The sequence below is a fragment of the Vicia villosa genome, linkage group LG6 (genome assembly GCF_029867415.1).
Source record: "Vicia villosa cultivar HV-30 ecotype Madison, WI linkage group LG6, Vvil1.0, whole genome shotgun sequence".
Lineage (NCBI taxonomy): Eukaryota > Viridiplantae > Streptophyta > Magnoliopsida > Fabales > Fabaceae > Vicia > Vicia villosa.
The window spans coordinates 37670053-37691464 of NC_081185.1; the positions used below are offsets into that span (position 1 = coordinate 37670053).

The window sequence follows — 21412 nt, forward strand, 5'->3', positions numbered from 1 at the left end:
CAGCCCTAGTCCTCCATGATCCTTGCTAGTAGTGACCTGCCTCCAACTCACCGCGTGGTGTTTCCTACTATTCTCAGTATCTCCCCATATAAAATCACGTTGCATTTTCTGGATTTCTTTAATGCAACCTTTTGGCAAAATATTGGTCATCATAGGGTAGATAGGGATAGCCTCCATCACAGTTTTAGAAAGAGTTATCCTTCCAGCAAAAGACAAATGCCTAGCCTTCCAACTAGTGAGTCTCTTTGCTATTTGATCTATTACATATCCAAAGTCTCCCCTCCTTAGAGCCTTCCCTTTAAGAGGAACTCCTAAGTATTTACCAAGGCAAGATGTTTCTTTGAATCCAGACCTAGCACACAGATTCAACCGGACACTTCTAGCCGCATTGTTGGAGAACAAAATGCTGGACTTCTCATAGCTAATCTCCTGTCCTGACATATTGCAAAAATTATCCAGCACCCTTATAACACACTCCATCTGCTCCTCTATAGCTTCTCCAAAAATAAGAAGATCATCCGCAAACATAAGATGAGTGATGTTTATACCATGAGCACCAATGCGAAAAGGCTTCCACTTCTTATGCATCACTTCCTGCTCAATCAAGTGGGATAATTTGTCCATGCATAAAACAAATAAGTAAGGAGACATAGGATCTCCTTATAACACACTCCATCTGCTCCTCTCTAGCTTCTCCAAAAATAAGAAGATCATCCGCAAACATAAGATGAGTGATGTTTATACCATGAGCACCAATGCGAAAAGGCTTCCACTTCTTATGCATCACTTCCTACTCAATCAAGTGGGATAATTTGTCCATGCATAAAACAAATAAGTAAGGAGACATAGGATCTCCTTGACGAATACCACGATGAGGACGAAAGAAGTCATTTCTGTTTCCATTCCAATTAACATTGGTTTCAAGACTAGTCACACCATGCATAATAATATGAATCATATTCTTAGGAAGCTTAATCTCCTCCAAAGTTCTCCAGATAAACTCCCAACTGAGCTTATCATAGGCTTTAGATAAATCAATCTTGACTGCAAAGTAACCCTTTTTTACCCTTCTTTTGACCCATGCTATGAATGACTTCCTTGGCAACTATAATATTTTCATGAATTGCTCTACCCGGGACGAAACCAGTTTGACAAGGCGAAACCAGCTTAGGCAGAATAGGCTTCAGTCTATTAACAGTAACTTTAGTAATAATCTTATAAAGAGTATTACACAAAGAGATGGGCCGAAATTGTGCAACAGTTTGAGGCTGCTCCACCTTTGGTATAAGGTAAATATTTGTCTTGTTGATATCAATAATATTGCTAGGATTATGCCAAGTATTGATCACAAAATTACTCACTTCTCCTCCTACTATGTCCCAGTCCTTTTGATAGAAACCTGCCGGAAACCCGTCTGGACCAGGGGCCTTCCAAGGCTTCATAGAGAACAAGGCACCATGCACTTCATCCTTTTCAACATCTTTACTAAGCTGAACAACATCTTCTCCACTTAACTCAGGAAAGCTCACCATAGTCTGCTCCCAAGAACACCATTTATTAGAGCTTTGAAATAACTTTTGGTAAAATTCATTCACATGCCTTCTCAACTCTTCAGTTTCAGTAATCCACTCCCCATTAGTGTCCTTCAACATGATAATTTTATTTCTCTTTCTCCTTGAGATAGTATGCAAATGATAGAATTTAGTATTGTGATCTCCATCAACAAGCCACCTAGCCCTAGAACGTTGATGCCACATAAGCTCCTCCTGGTTTAAAATATTACTAAGCTCCTTCTGAAGATTGTGCTCTAGCTTCCTCATTCCACCAATATTATCACGCATCTGAAGCCGCTTTTGAATACCTTCCAATCTCCTCATAATGGATATCTTGCACCTCTTAATTTTGTCAAAAGAATTAAACTTCCAAGTGCTTATGCCTTTAACCACATTCTGCAAATTCGTAACCACAGTAGTATCACTTTTCCAAGATTCCTTCAGCATATTACTATAAGTCTCATTAAGCATCCATGCATTCTCAAATCTAAAAGGCTTCTCAAACAAAGTGCTATGATCCTCTCTAAGACTTATAAGGATAGGATGATGATCAGAAAACTCCACCCTCATCAAAACTTTAACAAAAGCCTCAGGAAACATCAACTTCCAAGAATCATTACTAAGAGCCCGATCAAGCTTCTCATAGATACGCTGGCCACCACGAAAGATGGGACCTCTCCAAGTAAACAGAGGACCTCGAGCTTCGACATCACTAATGTTACACCCTTCCATTCTATCTCAAAACTTCCTGCATCTACCCCCCTCTCTTGTCGCTAGCATACACAATGTCATTAAAATCTCCCGCTAGCAGCCACGGATTACTATTCTGCCCAGATAAATCCTTCAAAGCATCCCAAAGAGATTTCTTGCTAATATCATTCGGTCTAGCATAGACTGCTGTGAAATTCCACGCCAACCCATTATCGCCTTTGATATTCATGTGAATAAATTGATCCTCCTTCCTATATACATGCACATCAATCTCATTTGACTTCCATCCCATGACAATTCCTCCTGCAAAGCCACTATTTGCACTACTCTCAATCTTATCATAACCAAGTTTTTGAAAAGATTTACTGAGCAAGGCTGGATCACATCTGGTTTCAACAATAATAAAAATGGCTGGTTTATATTTACTAACATAAATATTGTTGTAACGATAAAACGCTTTACTCACAGCACCTCTACAATTCCACAACAAAATCTTATTATTTGTGATCATCATTAAACACAAGATTAAGAAAGAACCAATCCCAATCACATTGTTTCACACACAATCTCCTCTTCTTCATCACTAACCATCTCATGTCCGCAACTGACCACATTATCCTCCTCCACTGGTTCCCGAATGTGTCCTATATCTCCAAATTTAACGTTAATTCCTGCGACATTATTTGTTTCTAAATCAGGAGGAACATCGAATTCTACTATGTCAATTGCATGGCTGTTACTCAATGGGCCCCGACCACCATTCATAACATTCTTGCTTTTATAACCTCTTTCTCCAACATCTTTAGCAATAATATTAAAAGTGTCATGTGATATAGTTTGGAAATAATCACCCATGTTAAGTTTACCCAATAATCCTTCAACACCTGATGTGCTGATCCCACCAACCTTTTCTTTATTTTTTATTCCACCACGTGTATGTAACTTATTGGCCTTCCTTATTTGATTTTCCTGAGGTTGTCTTCTGCCCCCACTTCCAACAGTAGGCGTTGCTTTTTCCTGTCCCACCACTTTATTTTGCTCCCCAATCAATTCCAGCCACGCCCTAGTCTCCTCTCCATTAATGCCTTGCTCATTAATATTGTTCCCCATGATTTCTCTCTCCTGTTCGCCATCTATGCTATCCTTCACATTTAAATCTTTTTCTCTCTCCTGGTCACCATTAATTACATCAATTACAGAATCTTCCATTTCCACCCTATCATTATTCGCCACACAATCCGCTCCATCATTAATACTAGTAATTTCATGATCCAAATTTCCTAAAGTAGAAAATCTCGATCCACCAATCACGCTCTTACCATAAACTTTCGCCGGCGTACTATTCTTCCTCCCCTCCGCCGCCTTCTTTCCTCTACGCTGCTTTTGTACCACCTTCCAAGGGCCATTGGCTTCAAGAGATTCTCCAAGCATAACGTTTCCTTCTGTTACTTGACCCCTGTCCTTTCTACCATTGATCAACATTCTGTCCGCATCATTTTCTTGCACTGTTATCTTCAAAGGACAACCTTCCTTATAATGACCATAACGCCCACATCCCAAACAAAGAAGATGAAGGCCTTCATACTCTATCTTGTAATTTCTGCCATCAATTTGAAACATTCCCAGCAATGATTTAGACAGATTAACAGCAACACAGATCCTAGCATACTTCCCTCGTTCCTGCTTGGTAGTTGTTTTATCAATTTTGATCGTTCGACCAATACGATTCCCAAACCTTATTAAAGCTTTTGGACTATAGTATTCAATCGGTAATCCAGCAATGCGCACCCAAACTGCCACCTCATCTATCGTCTCACATTCAGGTTGGAAGTTAGGTTTCCAATCCTTCACAGTCAGGTAATGGTCGTATATGAACCAAGGTCCATTAGCCATGGCTGACTTTTTGTCATCTTCATGAGAAAAAGCAACAAGATAATAATCATTACTTAAATCAATAATGCTTATCACACCTTTCCGCACCCACATCTGGTTGAGTCTGTTTTCCAACGCCTTATACCCGATTCTCCTCCCTAAAAGTTTCACAATCACACCCCTCCTCCATGGTCGTTGCATCCTCTCTTCCTCCTCAGCAGAGAAAATGAATTTAGGGCACTCATAGCCTCCAATCACTTCTTCTATTGTTATATCACCATGAATATCCTCCAAAATGTCGTCATCTCTTGCTTCGCTCCCAGCTTCATCCGCATCATCCATCATGCCTTGCCCAATGATGATATCGCGAAACGACACACCCACGCCATTACTGACACCTTCACCACCACCACCACCTTTGTTATTGTGCTCTTTGACTTTCTTGGTACTTCTCTCTTGCAGATCAATCTCCGCAAGACTTTTCCCCACCTTGTAGCGCTAAAAATTACCCGAGGTGTCTACACACTCGAAAAAGAACAGAGTCGCCACCGATCTTTATTTGTTCCAAAAAGGAAAGGGAAAATATCGAATAAAACCCATGAATAAAAACAAATGGATAAGATGGTCATCGCAACCAAATTAGGGTTCGGGAGTCGGTTAAGTAAGGGGAAGGTATTAGCACCCCTCACCTCCATCGTACTCGATGGGACCCATTTAGTTAGTTTTATGAATGAGTGTTTGCGTGATGTTTGCGTTCTTTAATTTATTAATCGATAAAAGAAAAGGGGTTTTTATTTTTCATTATTATGCTCGCCAAGACGTTTGTGTCTTGTGCCTACGTATTCCCTCGTGCAATGGGAAAGTCAGAGCGATCGTAGTTCGGTAAAAAAACTACGAGTTTGTTGGCTAATTTTATGAAGGATATTTAGTGTTTGGTTCAAAGGATCAAAGGTATTCAAGAGGTGTGCACTTCTTGTCACTCGATCACTTTGATTTGATTAAGAAGGAATTTTTAAAGTTTGATTCAAAGGATCAAAGGTATTCAAGAGGTGTGCACTTCTTGTCACTCGATCACTTTGATTTAATTAAGAAAATATTTTAAAATTTGATTCAAAGGATCAAAGGTATTCAAGAGGTGTGCACTTCTTGTCACTCGATCACTTTGATTTAATTAAGAAAATATTTTAAAATTTGATTCAAAGGATCAAAGGTATTCAAGAGGTGTGCACTTCTTGTCACTCGATCACTTTGATTTAATTAAGAAAATATTTTAAAGTTTGATTAAAAGGATCAAAGGTATTCAAGAGGTGTGTACTTCTTGTCACTCGATCATTTTGATTTAATTAAGAAAATATTTAAAAGTTTGATTCAAAGGATCAAAGGTATTCAAGAGGTGTGCACTTCTTGTCACTTGATCACTTCGATTTAATTAAGAAAATATTTTAAAGTTTGATTCAAAGGATCAAAGGTATTCAAGAGGTGTGCACTTCTTGTCACTCGATCACTTTGATTTAATTAAGAAAATATTTAAAAGTTTGATTCAAAGGATCAAAGGTATTCAAGAGGTGTGCACTTCTTGTCACTCGATCACTTTGATTTAATTAAGAAAGAATTTTTATTTAAAATTTTAAATCCAAAAGAATCAAGGTATTCAAGAGGTGTACACTTCTTGTCACTCAATCTTTTGATTTAAGAAAAAGGTTTTTGAAGAGAAGGAAACTCGATGTTGGATCGAAAAATTATTTGAAACGATTTGGCATTGGACCAAAGTTTTTTTTTTGATTGAAATGAATCTAATATTTTTTGGAATTTTTAATATATAACACATTTTTTCTTGAAGTTTAAATATATATTAGAAGATAAAAGCTAGTATTAAAAAAAACATAGAAACAACAAAAATGAAATAAAACTCTAGTGTTAGAAATAAAATGGGGGTGTAAAGAAGTGCTGGCCCATGCGACATGGCCCAAACAGTTATAACTTGGACAAAAAAAGGTTTTTGTGTTTGGATCGGACCGGGTCGGGCAAGGGATGACCCGGATCCGCCTCTCTCTTAACACACACTTGGGTTAGAAAACCCTAGATCCTAACAGACAAAAAAAGACAAAGAAAAGAAGCCATCGGTGCCTCTATCTTTCTCAATTGTTTTCACACTCTCATCTCTGCTTTTTCTCTCTCTCGTTTGATCTCTCTCGCAATCGTGATGCCCTCACTCTGGTTTCGCATCTGTTACTGATCAAACAAGCCACAACGACAAAACAACATCTCTCCTCTCTCTCGATCGTCCCCTTAACCCGATTGGTACCGCCATTGAAGGAGCTTCGAAGCTCTCAACAGGTTCAAACAATCAGCAAGCAAGATAATCCAACAAAGAATCTCTTATCCCCAAATCGACCCAAAAAACGACCTCAAACGAATACTATTATCGTTTACCTCGAAGACAGAACAAGGAAATTGGCAAAAATTCAGATTTTTCTCTCCATGAACGTGAACGACCTATCTCGGTTCTCAACTGAAAACATTCATCGGTTCTCGCTTATGATTTCAAAGGTAATAACAACACTCTGTTTCTTCTTATTATCTTCTTCTATTAAGTCATCAGTTCTGCTAGGATCAATTTGCTCTTAAACATGTTACCAGTTTAAATTTGAGACCTTTTTATTAAGTGGTTTAACCGTCCGTTATTTATGCAGAGAAAACATAACATACACCAAGACATTCTATACCAGTAGCACAAATCACTTCAGTAACAGAGTCACCTCAGCACCATGGGGTTCAGCCGAAAAGACCTCTCCATTTGGGCCTTTCATTGGTGAGTGAGTTGGTTAAATTCAAACATGGCATCAAATGGAATCAAAATACACACAGAAACGCATAGTATAGTGGATCACTCAGATACAAAACATTCTCAAAATTTCAGAGTTTATACAAAAGATTTGGAAAGGTACCTTCAGCCTTTGAATAGGAGTAGCTTTCTTTGGATCTTTCTGTCAAAAGCCTTCTTGTTGAGTCTGAACTAGGACCAAGTGTTTGAACTTGTATGCAGGGAGAGGTTTAGCTCAAATATCTCAGAGTTCAATGTGAAACTCTGAGTATTTCTTTGTGTGTCTCTGAGCTTTTTGTGGTAGGTTAGGTTTTTGTTGAAGTGAAGATGGGGGCTGCCGAATCCCTCTTTCTTTAGGGTTTTTCCCCATTTATAGCCCTCTGGTGGTGAGATTAGAGGGAAACGAATTTGAATAAACTTACTTCTTTGGCCATTCTGAGGGATGCTTTTTTCTGTTTTTCTACTGCTTTCTTTTTCCTCCTCAATTTGATGCAAACTCTGTCTTTTGTGTTGCAAGCTTTCTCTAATGTGGTATCTGTTTCCTACTCTTTCTGTAGCAGGTTTCTGTTTTGGCTATTTTCAAGTACTTGACTTGGTGCACACAGCGGGCAGCAGGCCTTTTGGCTGGTTTTGGTGCACACAGCATTGGGCAATGCATCAACAACAACAACAATGGGCTTAGCAACAATAGTTTAGGACCCTTAGGATTTGAGTATAGGGACTGATTTTCATGTTATGTAACAACTTGTGTAAATATTTGCAACCATTTCAAATGATTAAATACTTCATCAAAAGTCTTGTAATCTCATGTAATTTTTTTTATGGAATTTTGAATGAAGATTCTACCTTTTTGTGAGTAATTGCATTTGAATACCAATTGTTCTTGAAATGTTCAAAATGGAATTAAAAATGTGATCTCTCTTTTTCTTGTAAGATGTAAAGCTATTGGAAATTGAATGAAATGTAACCTTGTGTGGAATTTGACTTTTGAATCTTAAAATAATGAATTTGAATTTGAAACTTAGAACTTCATTTTGATATCTCGATGAAGGTTATGAACTCTAAGTAACTTGTATTCCAAGACATTCATGTAAATGAATCTTCTTATTTTAATTTGAATCGCATTCTTTAAATCTTCAATTTAAATCCAGAATGACTTGCAAACAAATAAGTGAAATAGGCAACAAGCCCTTGTCAATGAAATCATAACCATATCTTTCTTGTGCAATTCATAATCAATGAACCTTAATCTTCTGACTTTGGATGTTCAACGATAAAGAAACGACCTTAATTCCATGAAATTTCAGAACAGATTTCAACCAATTGATAAGTATCATCACAAAATGAAAGTCTCTATTCGACGATCCTCAGTTGTCTAGGTGTAACCTTAAACACTCTAATTCAAAAATCTTGCACCCTGATGCTGAAAAGAGGAGAATAACCTTGTAGCTTGATGACGAAGAAATCTCTAGTACCCATAATTCACGTGGACCACTTCTCGAGAGAAGAGCCAGATGATTTTGTCCTATTTGGTGAAAAAAGTCTCTAAACCACCGTGAAACCCTAAATTGAACAAATGTCGTTCCTTTGAAATCTTGCTTTGGTGAATGAATAGATGAATGATATGCAAATGATCTAATGGAACGAAATGTATGGGTCAAAAATTGGGGTATGACAGATGCCCCTATTTAAGTGTCTTCAATCTAGAGGCATGAAGATTAAAATCTTCGTCTCGATGTGATTGAAGGGACTTAAATACAAAAATACACATTTTTTGGCCCTAAGAACTGCATATATGCATATGATATGATATGTATGAATGCATATGAGGAAAATTAATGGTACAAGGTGTCACAAGAGACAAACTACCACTAAAGAAACAAAGTAAAAGACAAATGAATTCCACAAGGGAATATCGACAAAGCGACCCAACTAGGGAAGGGATTACCAAAAAAGGGATATCCAAGTCCAATTGGAAATGGAATCTAACTCTACTGGAGAAGAGATTACAAATCTGCAAGGGAAAATACCCTACTGGTAGAGAAACAAAGGATGCACCGACTTTTACTGAAGGTGGACTACCAACTTTTACTAAAGGTAGAGAAACAATAGAATCACCGACGTTTACTGAAGGTGAACTACCAACTTTTACTGAAGGTAGAGAAACAAAGGAATCACCGACGTTTACTGAAGGTGAACTACCGACTTTTACTGAAGGTAGAGAAACAAAAGAATCACCGACGTTTACTGAAGGTACAAGAATCTTCATCTGGACATCGAATTTTTACTTGAAGATGCAGGAATGTCTTCATCAAAGGTGTAAAATAAATACACTCTTGATCCAAAATTCATTGATATGAGAGGTCTAAATGATTAGAGACAAAAATCAATCCAAGAATGAGTTAGAGAGAAACGGTCGACAAGGACTCTTCCTCACAAGGAATAAGCTCATGTAAGGATTTATCCTATCCAAAATGGAAAGGAAAGCTAAAGCAAACACTCCCACGAGGGATAAACTCAGTGGGGAATTTAGAAAGGATACACACTTTTCTGCTTAGGGATGACATTCTATTGGAGAGAGGGAATAAATTACTTGGTGATAAACACAACCAAAATGGATTTAGGATAATTAGGAAATGAAAATGTGCATGAATGGTGTAAGTATGAATGTATGAATGTATGAATGTCATGTATATGCTGACAAAACGAACAAAACAGATAAACTGGAGATCTTCAAAACATCATAGTACAACGGGATACTCGACTAATCTTGACTGGATGGAGACTTCTACTTAGAGCATGTCTTTTGTAACATCTTTCAGAAGAAATAAATTTGTGCAGGAGATGAGAAAAATTCGATAGGAATAATGTCCATTGGGGAAATAAACCCTAGAGGAAAACCACACTTGTCGGAGAAACTTACTAGCAACGGAACCACGCCTACTAGGGTAACCCAAAGCGAAACTGCGAACATCAATTATTGGAGAAGCTTCATAACTTATTGGGGAATCAGGACCACCACTTAGGAAAAAAAACATAATCAGCTTACTCTATTGGGGAAATTAAAGATCAACTGGAAGATCCCCAAAATTCTTATGGTTTCAAACACTCTCAATACTGCAGCAAATAAACCGGCCAGAGAAGAACCACCATCAACCAAACAAATCATGATTCACAAATCACTGAAGAATCTTATGCACTGTTGTAAATAAGGATCTGAGATCTTATGCCCCTATGCTTGGCACTTGGAAGGAAATTGCCCCTGAATGATGAGCCCTTTAAGTGACTGACTTTACTATTTCAGTAATTTAACATGCCCCAGTATGAGCCTTTGAGAGACTTTGTCTCGAGGTAACTGCCCCAGATCAACAGGATCTTGAAATAACTTGCCCCAAGCTGACTATGCTTAGGAAGAATATGTCGCTGATTGAATCACTTGCCAATAACTAATTTCACACAAGTGCAATTCCTTTAATGCTAAGTGCTGACTTGCAAATAAAACAGTTAATTCAAAATGGTAATTTTAATGGAACACATATGCAAAATTTTGAAAACAAATCATTTATTGGAATGGTAAAAGGTATAACAAAAGGTGAGTCCTTATGAGGAAATTTTTATTTTGAAATTCAATTTGTGAAAGATAACGTGACAGCATGATGTCAACACAAATGATTAGCAAATAAATTAGGAGTCAAGTTAACACAACCATGCAGTAGTATGCTTTCAAAACAAACTTTGCTTCAATTAGGTCTTTTCGGGGTTGTAATGTGGTCTGGTTCACGGTTTATGAAACAAAGAATATAGGCTCAAATTTTGATTTTAACCCACCCATTCTTCATAATGTTCTTCAGTCCTAAGTTCAGTTGACTTTTTTAGTATTCAATTTCCAATAAGGATTACAAATGGTGCTCGAGAACCAATGGATTCTAAGGTGGCAGTCACCTATTCTTCTTTGGAAGTCACACAAGTTTGTTCTTGCTTTTCTTTTGACAATGATCTTTTGATCTCTTTCTTAATTTTTGTATCCCTAATTTTTGCCTAAGTCTCCTTTTTAGGTTTTGACTAGCGGGATTTTCTTTTTTTTTAAACAACTTGTGTGACAATTGTTTAATGATTAGAGAGGAGTATGACTGCCCCAGTGATGGTTCAAGAAAGACAACCATGAGTTTTGAATATTCATTACCTCTTCGACATTGTGTGCAAAGAGAGGATACAGTTGAATCTCGAGTCGAGAATGGTTCCCACAAAATGATTTTCTTGGAAATCTTATGAATTAATCGCTTCAACTGAACAACTACCCTGCCCCAGGTTTTGATTAAGGGTTTCAATTTCGTGCGAAAAGAAAACACCTACTTCTAAGGCTCAAAGGGGTTAATGAGGGATTATCATCCTTATATCTCCAGTGTTTGAGGATTTGAAAGAATGCCTGTACATCATCAACAAAGTTTTATTTGAAAGCACACTGATGCAAATTGGGTATTCGTTTTTCATCATTCTCCCTCCAATACTTGCCTTAACAAAAATACGATAAAAAAAGGAAATGGGAGAAACAAAAACATTTTTTGTTGTTTTTTTTTTTTTTTGTAAAGAAGAAAGAAAAAATATAGAGTGAAACGAATAGATTAATTCAAAACTTGCATTCATTTCATTAATATTACCATTAAGTTTAACAACATTTTTATAAGCAAATAAACACTTAACAAGAGAAAAAACTCAAATGCAAATGATAAAAAATGGCTCAATGATCTGTTTTGATCCACTGGCTTTAGGGATGTTATTGGTGTCTCAGCACTGATTATGGCATAGGACCAATATCCTTGAAAGAGAGTATCTTGTTGTCAACCAGATCTTGAACTATTTCCTTCAGGACATTGCAATCTTCAATGGAGTGACCTGATATCCCACTATGAAAATCACACTTGACATTTGGATCGTATTCCTTGGGAAATGGAAACTTTGCAGGCTGGGTTGGTCTGGGAGCTACCAATGAGTTCTGAATCAACACAAGATACAACTCGGTATAAGACATAGGAATGGTATCAAAGCGACGAGGCATCTTTTGTTGTTTCCTCGATGTCTTATTCAGCTTCTCGCCTTGCCACTGATATCCTTGGCTTTGTCGAGGGATAGACAAAGATCGTTGATCAGGAATTTTCGAGAAGGAGGGTTGAGAAGGATCCATAGGAGACAGGCCATGGGTTTCCACTTGAGCAACCACTGGATAATACTGCCTTTGGGCTATAGGAGCTTGCACTTCTGATGCAATGATCGGTGGAGAGATTTTTCCACCTTTCAGTAAGACTTCCAGAATTCCCATGATATGATTCATCTGCTCCCTCAACTGGCCAACTTCCGCTCTCAACAACTTTTGGTCTTGTTGAAGTTCTTCCATAGTCTTGAGGAATCAGCTTCTAGTCAATGTTTCGAGGAATCAACTTGACGATTGAGGGTGACTGAATGAAAGAGACAGTTGGAATGAGGTATAAGGACAACATGGATGTATGCATGATGCAAATGATATGCAATGGCATGCAATATTGGATGTAAAGCGTGATAACAAAACAACCTATAGGAAGGCTCCTTGAGTTAGGATAGTTCTAAGTTCTTTACCCAAAAAATCCCCTCACAAGGTTAGCTCTAAAGTTTTTGGATATAACGGTTCCTAGAGGCACCCAAGCATGATCAGAATTTCATCATGCGACAGGTGAACCGTCTTATAACGAACTTCATGAATATGCAACCTCTAGGCGAGGTTATTGTATCAATCAGACAAGGAGTGCACCTTGGGGATCGATACATAACTTCTTTAGATGGAACGGGTTCTAAAAGGTCCTTGGAGTTAGCGACAAAATCAGATTTCGGCCATGCGATGGGCGAACCATCTTATGACAAATATCATGACTAAGTCTCCTCCAAGTGGGGTTTTCGTATTAGCCATTCAAGGTGTTCACCTTGGGGACTAGCACTACACAATCACCTCCTAACTTATGTTTTTCTCTTGTTTTTCAAAAGCCCGGGTAGAGAGCTTCACTCAGGTATCATTCCCATATCCACAAATGAGTATATACAGAAATAAATAAAAGCGGTAAAACAGGAGTAAAGAAACATAAATAATACGAGAATAAATATAAAGAACATAAGCATAAAAACACAAGTATAAACAAACAAAAGCAAACACTTAAAACATAAAATAAACTAAACTAGGGTTGACTCTCTTAGGATAGTCCCCAGCAGAGTCGCCACTTCTGTAGCGCTAAAAATTACCCGAGGTGTCTACACACTCGAAAAAGAACAGAGTCGCCACCGATCTTTATTTGTTCCAAAAAGGAAAGGGAAAATATCGAATAAAACCCATGAATAAAAACAAATGGATAAGATGGTCATCGCAACCAAATTAGGGTTCGGGAGTCGGTTAAGTAAGGGGAAGGTATTAGCACCCCTCACCTCCATCGTACTCGATGGGACCCATTTAGTTAGTTTTATGAATGAGTGTTTGCGTGATGTTTGCGTTCTTTAATTTATTAATCGATAAAAGAAAAGGGGTTTTTATTTTTCATTATTATGCTCGCCAAGACGTTTGTGTCTTGTGCCTACGTATTCCCTCGTGCAATGGGAAAGTCAGAGCGATCGTAGTTCGGTAAAAAAAACTACGAGTTTGTTGGCTAATTTTATGAAGGATATTTAGTGTTTGGTTCAAAGGATCAAAGGTATTCAAGAGGTGTGCACTTCTTGTCACTCGATCACTTCGATTTGATTAAGAAGGAATTTTTAAAGTTTGATTCAAAGGATCAAAGGTATTCAAGAGGTGTGCACTTCTTGTCACTCGATCACTTTGATTTAATTAAGAAAATATTTTAAAATTTGATTCAAAGGATCAAAGGTATTCAAGAGGTGTGCACTTCTTGTCACTCGATCACTTTGATTTAATTAAGAAAATATTTTAAAATTTGAATCAAAGGATCAAAGGTATTCAAGAGGTGTGCACTTCTTGTCACTCGATCACTTTGATTTAATTAAGAAAATATTTTAAAGTTTGATTAAAAGGATCAAAGGTATTCAAGAGGTGTGCACTTCTTGTCACTCGATCACTTTGATTTAATTAAGAAAATATTTAAAAGTTTGATTCAAAGGATCAAAGGTATTCAAGAGGTGTGCACTTCTTGTCACTTGATCACTTCGATTTAATTAAGAAAATATTTTAAAGTTTGATTCAAAGGATCAAAGGTATTCAAGAGGTGTGCACTTCTTGTCACTCGATCACTTTGATTTAATTAAGAAAATATTTAAAAGTTTGATTCAAAGGATCAAAGGTATTCAAGAGGTGTGCACTTCTTGTCACTCGATCACTTTGATTTAATTAAGAAAGAATTTTTATTTAAAATTTTAAATCCAAAAGAATCAAGGTATTCAAGAGGTGTACACTTCTTGTCACTCAATCTTTTGATTTAAGAAAAAGGTTTTTGAAGAGAAGGAAACTCGATGTTGGATTGAAAAATTATTTGAAACGATTTGGCATTGGACCAAAGTTTTTTTTTTGATTGAAATGAATCTAATATTTTTTGGAATTTTTAATATATAACACATTTTTTCTTGAAGTTTAAATATATATTAGAAGATAAAAGCTAGTATTAAAAAAAACATAGAAACAACAAAAATGAAATAAAACTCTAGTGTTAGAAATAAAATGGGGGTGTAAAGAAGTGCTGGCCCATGCGACATGGCCCAAACAGTTATAACTTGGACAAAAAAAGGTTTTTGTGTTTGGATCGGACCGGGTCGGGCAAGGGATGACCCGGATCCGCCTCTCTCTTAACACACACTTGGGTTAGAAAACCCTAGATCCTAACAGACAAAAAAAGACAAAGAAAAGAAGCCATCGGTGCCTCTATCTTTCTCAATTGTTTTCACACTCTCATCTCTGCTTTTTCTCTCTCTCGTTTGATCTCTCTCGCAATCGTGATGCCCTCACTCTGGTTTCGCATCTGTTACTGATCAAACAAGCCACAACGACAAAACAACATCTCTCCTCTCTCTCGATCGTCCCCTTAACCCGATTGGTACCGCCATTGAAGGAGCTTCGAAGCTCTCAACAGGTTCAAACAATCAGCAAGCAAGATAATCCAACAAAGAATCTCTTATCCCCAAATCGACCCAAAAAACGACCTCAAACGAATACTATTATCGTTTACCTCGAAGACAGAACAAGGAAATTGGCAAAAATTCAGATTTTTCTCTCCATGAACATGAACGACCTATCTCGGTTCTCAACTGAAAACATTCATCGGTTCTCGCTTATGATTTCAAAGGTAATAACAACACTCTGTTTCTTCTTATTATCTTCTTCTATTAAGTCATCAGTTCTGCTAGGATCAATTTGCTCTTAAACATGTTACCAGTTTAAATTTGAGACCTTTTTATTAAGTGGTTTAACCGTCCGTTATTTATGCAGAGAAAACATAACATACACCAAGACATTCTATACCAGTAGCACAAATCACTTCAGTAACAGAGTCACCTCAGCACCATGGGGTTCAGCCGAAAAGACCTCTCCATTTGGGCCTTTCATTGGTGAGTGAGTTGGTTAAATTCAAACATGGCATCAAATGGAATCAAAATACACACAGAAACGCATAGTATAGTGGATCACTCAGATACAAAACATTCTCAAAATTTCAGAGTTTATACAAAAGATTTGGAAAGGTACCTTCAGCCTTTGAATAGGAGTAGCTTTCTTTGGATCTTTCTGTCAAAAGCCTTCTTGTTGAGTCTGAACTAGGACCAAGTGTTTGAACTTGTATGCAGGGAGAGGTTTAGCTCAAATATCTCAGAGTTCAATGTGAAACTCTGAGTATTTCTTTGTGTGTCTCTGAGCTTTTTGTGGTAGGTTAGGTTTTTGTTGAAGTGAAGATGGGGGCTGCCGAATCCCTCTTTCTTTAGGGTTTTTCCCCATTTATAGCCCTCTGGTGGTGAGATTAGAGGGAAACGAATTTGAATAAACTTACTTCTTTGGCCATTCTGAGGGATGCTTTTTTCTGTTTTTCTACTGCTTTCTTTTTCCTCCTCAATTTGATGCAAACTCTGTCTTTTGTGTTGCAAGCTTTCTCTAATGTGGTATCTGTTTCCTACTCTTTCTGTAGCAGGTTTCTGTTTTGGCTATTTTCAAGTACTTGACTTGGTGCACACAGCGGGCAGCAGGCCTTTTGGCTGGTTTTGGTGCACACAGCATTGGGCAATGCATCAACAACAACAACAATGGGCTTAGCAACAATAGTTTAGGACCCTTAGGATTTGAGTATAGGGACTGATTTTCATGTTATGTAACAACTTGTGTAAATATTTGCAACCATTTCAAATGATTAAATACTTCATCAAAAGTCTTGTAATCTCATGTAATTTTTTTTATGGAATTTTGAATGAAGATTCTACCTTTTTGTGAGTAATTGCATTTGAATACCAATTGTTCTTGAAATGTTCAAAATGGAATTAAAAATGTGATCTCTCTTTTTCTTGTAAGATGTAAAGCTATTGGAAATTGAATGAAATGTAACCTTGTGTGGAATTTGACTTTTGAATCTTAAAATAATGAATTTGAATTTGAAACTTAGAACTTCATTTTGATATCTCGATGAAGGTTATGAACTCTAAGTAACTTGTATTCCAAGACATTCATGTAAATGAATCTTCTTATTTTAATTTGAATCGCATTCTTTAAATCTTCAATTTAAATCCAGAATGACTTGCAAACAAATAAGTGAAATAGGCAACAAGCCCTTGTCAATGAAATCATAACCATATCTTTCTTGTGCAATTCATAATCAATGAACCTTAATCTTCTGACTTTGGATGTTCAACGATAAAGAAACGACTTTAATTCCATGAAATTTCAGAACAGATTTCAACCAATTGATAAGTATCATCACAAAATGAAAGTCTCTATTCGACGATCCTCAGTTGTCTAGGTGTAACCTTAAACACTCTAATTCAAAAATCTGGCACCCTGATGCTGAAAAGAGGAGAATAACCTTGTAGCTTGATGACGAAGAAATCTCTAGTACCCATAATTCACGTGGACCACTTCTCGAGAGAAGAGCCAGATGATTTTGTCCTATTTGGTGAAAAAAAGTCTCTAAACCACCGTGAAACCCTAAATTGAACAAATGTCGTTCCTTTGAAATCTTGCTTTGGTGAATGAATAGATGAATGATATGCAAATGATCTAATAGAACGAAATGTATGGGTCAAAAATTGGGGTATGACACACCTCCACCGGAGTTTTCACAAACCCTAGCAGAGACATTGTTTAGATTGAATACACCTAATAATTTGTCCGGTCTTTATCAAGACTAATGCTTAAGTTACGATTTTAAGTTAAGAGGATACAATGCAATAATAAAATCTTATGTATAATATTTTAACATGATATGATAAATCCAGTAAAATTTATATTTTCTTATTGAAACATATTTTAATCGTTACCAATTTAGACTTGTTTTATTATAATGATGATGACAATAATATTAATAATAATTATAATAATAATGATAAAAGACATTAAATTAAAATAAATAATAGAATTTTTTTCAATCTCAATATTTTAAAAAATTACAAAAATAGTCACATTACTTCATAATTATAAAATGGGTTAATAGGCATTTACACCCCTGTAATATTAGCGAATTTTGTTTTTCCCCCCTCCGTTGCCAAAGACAGGTTTTGGCAACGGTTTTTTCAAAAAAATCGTTGCCAAAACCTGCCTTTGGCAACGGAAGGGGGAAAAGCAAAATTCGCTAACATTACAGGGGTGTAAATGCCTATTAACCCTTATAAAATTTAAAATATATATATCAAATTTCAAAAAAGAAGAGAGAACAACTAATAAAAATAAAAAGAAGTGAAAATAATGCTAAGAAAATGTCCATCTTATTTAACCTTTTTCGTTTTCTTATCAGTAACCTGAAAAAACAAAACAAATGAAAAAGATTTTAAAAAGATTTTAAAAAAAAAGTGGCATGAATATTAAAAATAGAAAAAAGAAGATCTATACTTTATGGAAGAAATAGATAAGAGATTTCCTTTGATATTACCATTGATGCTGATATTTCTTATCACTACATAAACATCATATCATTGTCATGTTGATGTGGCCTTTTTTTACTTGAATTTGAACTTGTACACATATTTCAACCCCTTTTCAAATTGATACATCGATTATGTAAATACAAAAGAAGTAATTATTATTCAGCCTAAATAAAGCATAAATAAAATATCAAGAACAAATAACAATCAATCTTAAAAATAGAAACAAAATTGCACATGAATTTTTTTAAAAATTTGAAGTTAGTACTTTTAGATAGATTATTATAATTACCAAATTGAGTATTAATGTGTATTTTCAGAAAATATAAATAATTTATTTTCATATTATTAGAATTAAAAATTAGTTGAAAAAATAGACATTAGTAAATCCTTTGTCTTTTTATGCTAAATTTTTAGATTTAAAATCTTTAATAAATAAATCATTTATTTATTTTTAATCTAAAAATTGAGCTTCTAACTTTTATTTCTAGGTTCGAAAATTGATAGAAAAAAAATTACTTCATACTACTTTTTTTTATTTTTTATGATAGAGATACATCATATCAAGTCTATTAATTTTCGAAAAGATAAGTATCATCATATTAAATTCAATTAAATTATTTTTCAAATGAATCCAATAATTAATAGTCAATAAAGATAATATATTTCATCATTATTGAGACAAAATTGATTTTAAATAAATTTTTTATTAAAATTAATTTTAACAGAATTAATGGAAGGTTAATATTATTCTATAAAATTTTCTATTATATTATTGAATCATTATAGTTGTATTGGTATCTATAGTATAAAAATATATTAAGAATCACTTGGAAGAACAATATGATACCTTATGTTGGAAGAACAATATTACTTCATCTATACACCATTGCTTTGAAAAAAAGCATGATAGCTACATCCTGAAAAAAATATTGAATATTATAATATACTTGCAAACATTATAGAATAAAATTATATTTAAACATGATAGAAAACACATATTTAAACCTGAATCATTTACACAGAGGTCCACACAGGTCTCACTCTATGGCTCCATGCCTTCAACCTCATCCTTAATCTATCTATCGATCTGAAACAAAAAGATTACATTTTTTTTACTAAATTAGAAAAGGCCATTTGCAGTGTACATTGAACAACTTTTAAAGACAAGATTTGACAAATATATAACAAAAAGATGTGCTTTTTACCAAGAAGATAAACATATATTTTAGAGTTGGATGAAGAAGATGAACAATATCCTCCATAACCAGAACAAAACCTGTCTGAAAATAAAAACACAAAATACTTAATCAACAAACTATTATTCAACTTTAGATTTGCAAAAACAAAACTAAACTTGTATGAATCTTCATTTTTCAAGGCCCATTTTCTTCTCCGAATCTGCAGATCTGGTAGCACAAAAGAGAACGATGAAAGAGAAGGGGAGAAGAAAGGAAGCTAATACAAAACGTTGAGAAGCAGTAAAACATTGAGAAGAAAGATGGAAGACCATGCATAGAGTAGGAGACTGGTAGCACAAAAGGGAACAATGAAAGAGAAGGAGAGAAGAAAGGAAGAGAATACAAAATGGTGAGAGAATGCAAAAGTTGAGAAGAGAGATGAAAGAGTATGCAGAGAGTTTTGTCAGACATAGAGTTTCTTTTTCAAATTATGTTTGTTGGGAAGCAGCTTTTGGCTTTGTCTTTGTTACAAAAAGTAACTTCTTTTTAACAGCAGAGCAAATTTAATTGGACAAAGGAAAATAATAAAGTTGAGATGATACAAAGTCATAATTTAGTCACAAAAAGTATTATTTGGACACAATTTAACCTTGAATTCAATAGGTGGCATTTTTTGAACAAAGGGCAAAATGGACTTAACCAGGTACACTTGTTTTCTTATTTTATAGATAATCGTAAACCTGTAATCACAAAAAGCATAAAAAGGATTACTATCTATTGGCGACAAGGGTTATCTATGACCAATTGTCTTAGCAGAAAAACAAACCTTGTATTCGGTCATTGCTACTTTGGCAATAACCCGTGTTGGATCTTTTGAAGCTCCTTTACCTCGTATAAAATCAAGGACCTCAAAATTTGTAAGTGCAGAAACATTGGCCTCCAAGCTATGAAAAGATGATAAAAAACATCAATAATATCTCATTAGAGAAAGAAAGAGAGATTCATTTGAAACATTTGCACAACAACTTTGACACGAATGGTAGTGACATACATTTTCATCTCTTGCAGCAAATAATGCCTCTCCTGCAACAAAACCAAATAAGTAAACAACATAACACAATTACAGACATGAATTCCCACAAAATATAACAAAGGATACTGTTAACTAAACCGCAGGAAAAGAAAATGAGATCAAAGGTACTAGAGATGTGTATTATCCCTATTGAGGGAATAGTATACCACTGTTCAAAAATAAAAATAATGTAAGGAACTTGGTCCGACAATCGCAGTTGCAGAGATGCAATTTAACAGTTATAGAAGTCTCATAGAAGTCTCAGAAATTATGAAGCACATACTTCAACCTGGACACAGACTCGGACACTTTAAAATGGTTCAAATGGAGTCAAATGGTTCCGATAACTATTGAACTATCATTGAAATTGAACACTAAATACATGTAACTTTTGAATCCTAAATATCTATACTGTTTCCATTGATAAAGAGGGAGAAGATAGGATTTGTACGAGGGTTTTGCAGGATAGAGCTCAAGGATTGAGAGAAATCCTAAGTATCTAATAGAGAAGAGATAAAGAAAGAGAAGTTAACCTTAACACGAACAGAAACGAAGGAACGGTGGTTGTGAGCAGCGAACGGAAATTGTGAGCGCAAAGCGGCTAGCGGAGGTTGTTGTAGCAACCTGCCCTATAAATTAGACTTTTAGAGTCGCCACCTATTCTGAAGGGCGAATAGGAAACTCTACGCAGTTAAGAGATTCGGGGTAAGTTATTATAATCATGTCGAGGGAAGGTGTTAGGCACCCTCAACCATTTCCTATCACTTTGAATCTAAGGTCAGATTTTATGGCTAAAATATTTAGGATAATAGCTAAAGAAGTGAAAAGGGCAAAATTGAGATTTTAAGTGAATTGAGATTTTAGGGAGGGGGACTCGCCTTGGTTATCCAAGTGCCTACGTATCTCCTTATGGAGAATCAGAGTCAACGTAGTTCGGGCACAGGGTTGTACGCCTTTGAATTTGATTTGATATGGTTTGGAGGCTTTTTGAATGGCCTATCGTAGTTTTGAGATGCAAATGTTTGCAAGGTATTTTGAATTACCTTATCGTAGTTTGAACATCGCAGTATTGAAGAGATGAAAATCTGTAGTGTTGTGGTTTGGTGTGTTTTAGATTTGGGCG

General features: G+C 35.7%; 1 protein-coding gene across 1 annotated transcript in view; it reads right to left on the reverse strand.

The window, feature by feature from the left end:
- LOC131611457 (uncharacterized) overlaps positions 1 to 20347 on the reverse strand; it is a 74692-nt gene extending 54345 nt beyond the window's left edge. Inside the window, exons 1-4 of the mRNA XM_058883478.1 lie at positions 20336 to 20347; positions 20269 to 20297; positions 20040 to 20161; positions 2849 to 2855 (exon numbers count right to left, since the gene is read on the reverse strand). Of these exons, the coding sequence (XP_058739461.1) occupies positions 2849 to 2855; positions 20040 to 20161; positions 20269 to 20297; positions 20336 to 20347 (170 nt within the window). The remainder of the gene's footprint in view (positions 1 to 2848; positions 2856 to 20039; positions 20162 to 20268; positions 20298 to 20335) is intronic.
- Between the last annotated feature and the right edge of the window lie 1065 nt (positions 20348 to 21412).